Below are 10,819 nucleotides of genomic sequence, written 5' to 3' on the forward strand. Positions count from 1 at the left end.
CACAGCACTCTACCAAGAGTGACATAGTGAGACTCTGTCTCAAACAAACAAACCAACCCTTCATTTTGTTTCCTAGGGTTCTCTAATACAAAGGCATCTGAAGACCATCATTTCAGTGTAAAGTAACCAGTGCAATCCTTAGATGAACTGGCCACATAGGCCTACTTCTCTCTCTTTCTTGCCATAGGGCAGAGAAGGCCTGTGGTGTATTAGTGTGACTCTCCACACAGAATCCAATCCTACGACTGAGCATGGCACTCTTCTGTGGGACTCTGCAAAGAAGTAACTTGACAACTCTGATGTCATTTCTAATAACCTCAAACTCATTTCCTTTCAGGCTAACTGCAGATCCCAAGAAACAATGTTCTAAAGAGGATGGTGGTGGATGGTGGTATAATAGATGTCATGCAGCCAATCCAAATGGCAGATACTACTGGGGTGGACAGTACAGCTGGGACATGGCAAAGCACGGCACAGATGATGGCGTAGTATGGATGAATTGGAAGGGGTCATGGTATTCCATGAAGAAGATGAGTATGAAGATCAGGCCCTTCTTCCCACAGCAATAGTTCTCCAAAACATAGATTTTTAGTCTTCTGTATGTGACAACATTTTTGTACATTATGTTATTGGAATTTTCTTTCATACATTATATCCCTCTAAAACTTTCAAATGGTTGTGTGACTTTTTGGAAAAGGTACAGGCTAACTGACATTAAAAATAGCACACCATTTTCTTTTGTATTCTTCATTCATCTTGCTTGCCAAGAAGTGTCCAAAAGGATAGTTATGGACAGTCAGTGTTCATAATTTCAATTCTAGTTGATTGTGAAGTTTCCAGTTAGGAAGAGGGATCTTCTAACCATGTGGGAAAACTGTGAGGCAAACTAAAAACTGATGTTTAAAGGTCCACTTTTAAAACTCTATTTATTTATGTAAGATCTATTATTGGAAACTTGAATTAAACCAATCTCTGTTGCAACAAGTTAATGTTCCCTTATTTTGTGATTCACATGGCCAATGAGTTAGGCTTTGCACTTGTAAGGAAACAGAGGTATTCCCAACCTCATATAAAATAGGTTAATTTAAACATTTGAAGATTCAAAGTTTTATTCTATACCATGAAAAAGCCACTCCTCTGCAGATATTGGAATCAGAGATTCCAAGAGGACAATTAGGATCAAGTCTTCACTGTGTGTTTTTTCAGGGAAATGGTGAAATAAGATGCAGAATTTGGCTGTTGACCATAGAAACTAGGACTACTCTTGCCCTCATTTAGGTTTTACTTTTTTACATAGTCACCCCAGAGCTAAAGTAGAAGTGGGTTTTCTGTTCTCTCTACTTCTCCCCATGAAAATGCATATATCCCAATATTTTTTCACTCCAACTTCCCTGGGCAACCCTACAGCCCCAGGTCCTCCTTCCCTGTTATTTCATCATGGCCATTCATTTTCATGGAGTGCACTCTCCTGAAGTTCATCCTCTTAATCTTTGCATTTAAGCAAAGGTTATTAATTTCTGCCTTGGAAATGCTGCCACTCTCTTAATTCTTCATCAAATTCAACGACACCTTTTACCTGGTTTCCCTGCCACAAGTTCTGACCCACTGGAGCCTGTACTAACCTATTGATTTGCTATGACACACAGTAGACCCTCCCTGGTTACCACCTTCCTACACTTAACTACCTCCTTCAGTTGATCTAATTCTTATAGACTGGATGTGCACCTAGCAGTGTGGTAGGCCTACTTCTTTATGTTGACCAGCTCCAAATGTTTGGACCAGTTTGTTACTGTTCCTTGAATCATCAGCTTACAAAAGGGTCCTACTAATGTTATCTTAAAAATGGAAAACTCTGGCCAAGTTACTTTCCTGCTCCTTGTTACATATACCCAAATTCCTTTTAAGTTGGAGGTGAAAATGGTCCTAGCACCATCTTCTGCCCTATTCACTACAGACCTACATTTTGTCACAATGACTTTTTAATATTCCAGCACAGGTCAGGCCCTTTAAAAATATATTTCAGTAGCTTTTTGAAATATAATAATTATTAATATATCTCTGTTGCTGGGTTTGGTGGCTCATGCCTATAATCCTAGCACTCTGGGAGGCCAAGGTGGTTGGGTTGCCTGAGCTCAGGAGTTCAAGACTACCCTGAGCAAGAGTGAGACCTTGTCTCTATTAAAAATAGAAAAACTAGCCAGACATGGTGGCAGGCATCTGTAGTCCCAGCAACTTGGGAAGTAGAGGCAAGAGGAGCACTTGAATCCAAGACACTGAAGTTGCTGTGAGTTATGACACCATGGCACTCTACCTAGAGTGAGAGTATCTCAAAATAAATAAATAAATAAATAAATAAATAAATAAATCCCTATACATGTTTAACATATAAAATTTTGTGAGTTTGGACCATCAGCACAATCAAAGTATATCCATCACTTCTCAAGGTTTCTTTGTCTTCCATTAAAAAAAATTTTTTTGTGGTAAGAATATTTAATATGAGATCTACTCTATTAAAAAATTTGCATAATACCATATTGTTAACCACAGACACTATGTTGTACAGCAGATCTCTAGAACTTATTTAACAAGTATAAACGTAACCGTATCCTCATTTCCCCCTTTCTCACACCTCCAGGCAAACACCATTTGGTTCTTCAATTAATTTGACTGTTTCCACTATCTTATATAAGTGAAATCAGGCAGTATCTTTGTACAGTGTTGCTGTGAATGTAAAATGGTGCAGCCACTGGAGAAAACAGTGTGAAGATTCCTCAAAAAATTAAAAAATAGAATTATCATATAGTCCATCAATCTCACTTCTGGGTGTATATTCAAGAAAACTGAAATCAGAATCTCAAAGAGATATTTGTACACCCAAGTTCATTATAGCACTATTCACAGTGGTGAGGCACTTTTATATGATTTCTCACTGTTCTCCACACTTAGTAACTAAGGGCACTGGCTGACCAATGTAACACAGAAAGTGTCTTTTAAGCAATCATAGATTTCTTACAAGGGCAAAAATATGGGTGCTATGAACCCCACCAGCTGCATATGTTCTGCTAACATTTCTGTTTAACTTCTACACACATAATAGCCTGTGTGCTGATCATCTCACCTGCAGACTTCTTTTAAAAATATAGATTTCTTGGTACTGACCTAGGTTTATTACATCAGCATTTTCACATGGGAAGAGCCTAAGCATCTCTATTTTAAAATAAATATCCTCAAGAGTTTCAAATCACTGCCTGTATTTTGGCCTTCTTGGTAGAAGCTACATTCATATTTGTCTAAGGTTCCTTTCATCCTTCTTATCTAGCAGCTTTTTCACTCATATGGTTGCCTCAAGGCAACATTTTGAGCGAATAATCATCCTTGAAATTATCATGACTCCATAGGAGACCACTGCCCATGGTTAAGACTGGACTTGGATTCAACATGTCTTCAAATGTTAGAACCACTATTTCTACTATGCTGCCTCTCAGTCTCAGGTGATTCTCTAGGCTGAAAGTTAAGTTCTTTTGAAATGTCAAAAAAAAATTACAGATGCTACCTATCACTTGTACATAGAGCTGAAACTTGGATTTTTGAGTTCCCCCTCACTGTCGCATGTGGTTCGAGAGTCCTGTTCAAATCTTCCCCGCAGTACACAGCTCTGCACCAAGTAGCAATGGGTCGGCACATAGTATGGATACATGTAGAAAATGGACTCATTTGTTTATTTTTAAAACATTAATTAATTGTGGTTTTGAGTAATGGCTATAGCCCAAGTTATTTGTAGATATTTTGGGAAGTAGAGGAAATAATAAAACCACTGAAAATTTCAACACAAGTAGTGGAGCAGCTTATATTTTATGTTTTTCTTATTATCCTGTACATATGTTAGTATCTGAATTTTTCACAATGTATCACAGAAAGTTTTCCTACTATTTAATTCTTTTATATTATTTTCCATAATATGGCTTTGTTCCATCATCATGAAAATTTAAATAAGTCTCTGTCATTTCACATTTAGTTTTTCTGTTAAAAAAAATACTGAAATCAACATCCTTCTTCATAAACCAGTTTTCACATATATTATATAATACATTATATATTATTCCTGATACAAATTTATTTTATAATAGTACTTACATATTATGTATTTTGTAATCATGTGTATATAATATAAATATATATTTATACTAATTTTAATTTATTTATGGGATAAATACTGTAAATAAAAGGTTCTGGTGGAAATAAAGTGTTCTGGAATTTTAAAGATTAAAAACAATTTTGTATATATAGCCAAATAACTCTCCAGAAAGATCGTGTCAATTTACCTTAGATGCACAGAATCACACGTTTGTTATTTGTCTTCTCTCTCACTAATGCTGAATATTATGATTATGTCTTTAATATACTTTAGTAAATAATCTTAACTAGTACCAATATTAGCCGCTGGACTCTTTTTCTCCTTTCAACCAAGATATGATCAATAGGCAATACACTTTTTGTTTCTTGTTTGACTGAATTATACTTATTTATACCCCCAACCTTTTATTTTGAAAAGTTTTAGCTCTACAGAGAAATTGCAAAAAGTTTAATGAATACCTCTCTGCCCTTCCCCCAGATTTAAGAATTGTTTGTTTCATTCGCTTTCTCCCTCCAAAGGAGATAGATACTTTAAGGCAGTTTTGCAACAGCCAGTGTAGGCTTGCAACCTTGAGGTCAGAGACCTACTGGGGATTGAGATAAAGAGAATTTAGCAAATATTTTCCAGAGTCCTCTGTTGCAATCAGCACGTACTCACCTTCAGCCATGAGCTGGTGGACAGGGGCACCACTGCTCACCACTGAGTATTTTTCAGCTCAGTCATGATAGGTTCTCTTAAGTGTTCTTGCCTCTGTGGTTTTGAATTGTTACTTTTACTATGTGGAAAGGGAACATAGATCTTCCAGCTCTTGTTTGAGTATTAACTGGAGTCTACCCCCAGGTGCAAATCCCCTACCATGCTACTCCCCTCAGTGGTGTTTAAGGCTTTTCCTGCATTTAAGTCCAATTAATTAAGCATTTTGCTCTCTAAGTGAGATTTATAAAGTACTTGGAATTCTATTAGTGACTTAACGATGCATAAATAAAAATACAAAATATCTCAGAAATGGTGTTTGTGTAAATTTCATTACCTATAAGCAACTTACTATTTTCACGGCTACCAAAATCGACATGCTGCTGCTTCTCAAGCTGTTTCAGCAAAACTAAATGCTATTTGAATATAAAAAGGATTTAACTAATGATTTTTATATCTTGCATGAACTTACATCAATACTGTGTCATATTTTTTTTTTAGGCTTTTCTAGACTTGATTTGAGATTAATGAACTTGGCTTATGACTCTTCTTATTCTGATTGATCAGCTGCACCCCACCTCCCTGCCCAGCATCTACTAACTTAACTTGGAAATGCACTTTATTTTGTAGGTGAACCAATGAAAGAGTATAATTAGATAAGTCATACCTCTGGGAAAATAATGAGAAAAAAATACGGTATACAGTGGTCTCTATTTATTTATGAGCTATATATATCTAGTGTCATTATCCCACACAATAAAGGATGTGTGGGGCTTAGGTGGTTAGAGCCTGTAAGAACAAGAGCATGAGCTTCATCCCCAGTGCAATTCTTATCATCACATTATTAAACTCCTTAAAGTACAATTTTCTCACCTGAAAAGGAACTCTTGTAATTTGCAACATGTTCTCACCTAATTTATTAAAGGAACGCTAGTAATCACTGATTACTTCATGTTTTTGTGAAACTTGTACTTCTTTTCTAAAGGGTTTCCAGAAACTGAAAGTATGTATGTAAGGGTAATACTTGAATTAAAATGTAAATCATCTCTTTTGACAAAAATTGAATATGACATCTTAATTACCTTAGTTATAGCACCAGATACAGAAGGAATTTGTGCATTCTGTAGGAGGCTGAAATAGATGACCTTGAAAGTTCCTTCTATCACTTCGATTCCTTAACTCACAAAAATGTATTGGGCCATTGGTATATGCCAGACTTTGTGTTAAATACTGGTTATAAAATGCAGTTAGTACAATTAAGAAACAAATAGAACAAATATCCATTCATGGGTTGATGGGTATTTAGGCTGCTTCCACGACTTGGCTATTGTGAATTAGGCTGCAATAAACATTCTGGTGTAAATGTCTTTGTTGTAAGATGATTTTTGTTCATCTGGGTAGATACCTAGTAATGATATTGCAGGATCAAATGGTAGGTCAACTTTTAGTTCCTTGAGAATTTTCCAGACTTCTTTCCCAAAAGGCTATATTAGTTTGCAATCCCACCAGCTGTGTAGAAGTGTTTCTTTCTCTCCACATCCACACCAACATCTGCAGTTTGGGGATTTTGTGATGTGGGCTAATCTTCCTGGAGTTAGGTGGTATCTCAAAGTGCTTTTGATTTGAAAATTTCTCTAATGATTAAAGATGATGAGCATTTTTTCATGTATTTGTAGGTCATGCACCTGTCATCTTCAGAGAAATCAAGAAAACTTTGATTAGGATTCTGGCTTCCTGAAGACTATGGGGACACATTTCTGTAGACTCTTCTATGAACAAAAACCAAGTTCCTGCCTTCTTGAAGCCACATGTGCCAAATCTAATCCTAACTAATACAGGCCAGTATTTTTGTTATCACAAAGACAGACCCTTACATTTAAGGTCTGAGAAGAGGCCAATTCAAAAGACTGAAAAAGAAGAAAATAATATACCAGAACCCAAGAGAAAAAGATTCAAGAGGCAAGATGGATGTAGAGTAATAGCAGATGTTTAAAAGAGGTGAAGTATGCAGAGGCTTGGGTGCAGGGCCTTACATTTAGAACTACAAAGTTATTGTGGACTTCAGGAGAGAAAGTTTGAGAAAGTAGTAATGACATGAAAATCGAGATGAAGCAGGCTTCTGAGTGAATGAGAGTCAGATAAGTTGAATTAATAATTAATTTCACAAGGGAAATAGAGAAACAGGTTAAAGATGAGGTAAAATGGAAGAGAGATGCCTGGTGTCTTTTCTCATAACCCAACTATCTCTAATTATTATGGTTCTGCTAATATTGGCTATTGTTTATGAAATTGAAAGTTTATTTAATCCTTTGATAAGTTCAGAATCTTCAAAATAAATCAGAAACGAATGGTCCTTCCTGTTCACAATCACTTTCATTCTGGGAGCTAATTTTTCCTGCATAGTGTGCTTCTCTGGAAGACAATATTTCCTAGTGTCTGCTAAAATCCTGCGGAGGCATGTAAGTGAGTGTGAGTGCTGTGGGGATCCAGATATTGTTGAGTTCTGATGAAGTTTTTAATGCCAAAGAATTTCTTATGTAATTGCATATTCATATCAAGGATTTTCAATTTCACATAAGGAAATGCAAGCATATTGGGTTCATATGTAATTTGTTTGCAAGCTCTATGCTCCCCTCCCACTTCCCCTCTGCTCCCCAGGCCCTGACCCTGGCACTAGCCTCTTTCTTCCATCCCTTCCTCCCTTCCCCTTTTTTCCTTCCTTCCTACCTGGGAGTAAGGGTGCAATTTATATTGGGATAGAAGCTATGTGAGTAAAGACGAAGTACAGGATTGTCTGGGATATTTTAATAACATTCAAGGGCAAATAGAAACTAGTACTTACTGGAATAGAAAAGAAATTAATAACTGGCAGCCTAAGCCACCAAGATTTTTGATGCAACTTAGATCAAATAAAATATTGACCAATATTTGTCAAATTCATGAAAATAGTAGAGGTCATATTTACTGAGCTGTTTTGAAACTGATGAGTTACTTTTAATAATAACTAGTATATCCCAGAATGTAGTTAGTTTGTGATTGGCAGAAAAATGAAGGCAGATCAATGCTGGGAGGATTGTTTATCAATGTGTGAATTATATGTGACTTTGAAATATTTATAAATATTTAAAATGTTTGAGTGGTTTTTTCCCCCAAGAAATTGAGTAGAAACTGGGAAAAAGTTAAGTGTGCATTATGATGGCTGGTGAAAGATTTTACATTTTACAGATTTCCATTTCTGTTAGGAAAGAATGTTTCTCCTGCCTTCCTAGATTTTTGCTTGATAACAGAAGAGATGAGCACAGTCGGTAAATTGTAATTCTTCTACAAAGGTCAGCCATTGTTCAATTCAGTGCGTTTTAACTTAAAACAACTCAAATCAAGTGGGAAAAATGACTTGTTTACTTGGCAATGGTCATCTATGGCTTTGGTATGGAAAGAGAAGTTTTCAGGCCGATGTCTTTTAAGTTGTAGAGAGGAGCTACCATCTGGCTCCCCCTTCCTGACATGCTGAATACTCCTTGGTATATTCTTACACAAATTTTAAAACCCACAGAGCTATTTAAAGATAAAAAACTCATATAACTTTATTTTTCAAAGCTCTACCATGTCTCAGTTACATTTAGCTACAGTACAAAGAATAATGAAATAGCACCTGGGATTTTTTAGCAAGTTGTAAAGAATCTTGACTCCTTTACTTTCCTTATTTTCTCTCCACGTCACTAAACAAAGAAAGCAGAACTCTCCCACTCCCACTCTGTCAGCCTACTGGATCACCAGGGGCCTGATTTTCATGCGAACAGTCTGGAGGGAATAATCTGCTCCTCTAAAGGGGACCCAGACCACTCCGTTCTCAATCTCATAAGGACTATTGTTCCTGGGGTCATAGGACCCCCCAGGGTAGTAGATGCCATTGAGATTGGCAGCTTGGCAGTTGTTATACCACCAGCCTCCACCGTAGACCTCTGCGCAGTTCTCTTCCCATTGGTCTGTGTCCCTGTCAAAGGTGCTGAACTTCATGTGGTTGTGAGAAGTGTACTCTGTTCCCTCCTCTACAGAGCCCTCAATCAGAGCATCCCCCGCAGTGCCCTCATAGGAGGACACCTGCAGGGCATAACCATCAGCCTCAGAGCCCACCCGAAAGTGATATTCTGCATAAGCCCCTTTCCCCGCCCAGTCCTCTAATTCAATCCTAAGAACAGAGCCCCTCTGGGTTAGTAAGTGGAGGTAATCATTGCCTAGCCAGAACTCTCCTTCCCCCTTGTCATTCAGGCTGCCGAAACCTCTTTTGTAGTCTTGCCAGGTCCGGTTAAAATTCAGTGATCCATCCATTCTTTGCTGGATCAAAAGCCATCCTCCCAAACTGGTCTCTTGATCACAATAAACAGAAAAAATCTTACTTGATCCCGGTAGCTTGATATTGAAAATGCCACTTTGGGCACCTGAAGGATGTGTTTGGAGGACATCATCACAGTCTACAAAAAAAATTAAGCTGGTTGGAAAAAGTTACTCTCACTTAACTTTACAAAGACAGGTCCAGATTAAAGAAGGCAAGTATTTCCTTCCTTCCTTCAGGAAAGGATGCACTTACATTAGGACAGAATTTTTTTATATCTGCAAATTGCAAAGGGGATTTTTCTCAAATGGATTTGGAATTGTACTTGCACATACTAATAGCCAATCACCAGCAAAGGTAGCTAAGCATCCATTAGCATTGATACAACTTGTTTTTAAACTGATCTAAATGTCAAATGAGACACACATTAAAAATAGGATTAATCAATTGGCTGATAATACCAACAGCACACACTTGGAATGGTAAAAGGATTTGATTTAAATAAACTCAAAAATCTAATTTGAGAAGAATTCGTTCATTCATTTAACACGTTTTTATTGAGTGATGACTCTCTGCACTGTTAAGCATTTGTGAATACAGAAATGAACATGATCAACAATGGCCCTGCCCCTGTGGAACTTACAGTCTAGCATTAAAAAAGAACCAAAAATATGTAATTTCAGTAAAATGTCACAGAGAGTTAGGAAAGAAGCCCCAGGTGCTCTGAGAGCACTTGGCAGAAACAATTAACTTAGTCTAAGGGATCAGGGAAGGCTTCTCCAAAGAAGAAGTGTGGATACCTCTGGCCGGGCGAGCTCTCGCGTGGCCTCGCTTGGTGCCCTGAGCTCCTCCGAGGTCTTCAGGGCCGACTTCACTCCCAGCTTCATCTGCCATTTTATAGCTCTTGGCTTCAAACGTGGAGCCTCCTTTGCTGTAGACCGTGCTAGTGGTTACAAATTGTTTGCTGTGACTTGAAGTTTTACCACTGGAAGGAAACTCAGACACACCAAAGTGACGAGAGCCGGTGCCCTCTGAGTCTGTGAAGGTGTCAGATTCTGAACCCCTAGACTGGGTCTTACTGCTAAACTCCTTGAACAAAGGTGAAAGTAAACTTGGGAATGTTTTTCCAGTTGATGAAGAGCCAAAGAAATCAGCTTCATCAGTGTGCCTCAGGCGGTAATCATCCAGGCTACCCATGCCAATAAACTCTGTGCCTTCACCACAGTCAGAACCATCTTCAGAGGTCACCACTTCTTCGGTCACTTTTTTGTTTCCATCAGGACCTATAACAGTCTTAGTAACAGTTTTAGAGCATGAACGACGCATGGTGGCTGTGCTACCAGAGGTGACCTTCTCATTACCAGTCAGGAACTCTCTCTCTCCTTTAGAAGTGACCAGTTTACCTGTGTGGTACTCTTTCTTTGTCCCTGGACTTACACTTCCTGACACCTCTTCAAATGTGCCCCAGTCTGGGTTTGTGGGCCTGGAGCTCCCATAGCCTGAGCTATCTGGCCTAAAACCTCCAGATGTAGAGCTCCCAGAGTTCCACTGGCCAGTGCCACCAGATGTGGAGCTCCCAGAGTCCCACTGTCCAGTGCCACCAGATGTGGAGCTCCCAGAGTCCCACTGTCCAGTGCCACCAGATGTGGAGCTCCCAG

At 38.2% G+C, this 10,819-nt stretch overlaps 2 protein-coding genes across 2 annotated transcripts in view; one reads left to right on the top strand and one right to left on the bottom strand.

Annotated features, from left to right (window-relative positions):
* FGB (fibrinogen beta chain) overlaps window positions 1–984 on the top strand; it is a 7,891-nt gene extending 6,907 nt beyond the window's left edge. Inside the window, exon 8 of the mRNA XM_012805414.2 lies at window positions 338–984. Within this exon, the coding sequence (XP_012660868.1) occupies window positions 338–569 (232 nt within the window). The 3' untranslated portion in view covers window positions 570–984. The remainder of the gene's footprint in view (window positions 1–337) is intronic.
* Window positions 985–8,384: 7,400 nt separating this feature from the next.
* Window positions 8,385–10,819, bottom strand: part of FGA (fibrinogen alpha chain) — a 7,938-nt gene continuing 5,503 nt past the window's right edge. The window contains exons 6-7 of the mRNA XM_023513438.1: window positions 9,962–10,819; window positions 8,385–9,300 (exon numbers count right to left, since the gene is read on the bottom strand). The exon at window positions 9,962–10,819 is cut by the window's right edge and continues 43 nt beyond it. Of these exons, the coding sequence (XP_023369206.1) occupies window positions 8,591–9,300; window positions 9,962–10,819 (1,568 nt within the window). The 3' untranslated portion in view covers window positions 8,385–8,590. The remainder of the gene's footprint in view (window positions 9,301–9,961) is intronic.

This window comes from Otolemur garnettii, unplaced genomic scaffold (genome assembly GCF_000181295.1).
Source record: "Otolemur garnettii isolate 467f Iridium unplaced genomic scaffold, OtoGar3 scaffold00041, whole genome shotgun sequence".
In the NCBI taxonomy this organism is placed as follows: domain Eukaryota; kingdom Metazoa; phylum Chordata; class Mammalia; order Primates; family Galagidae; genus Otolemur; species Otolemur garnettii.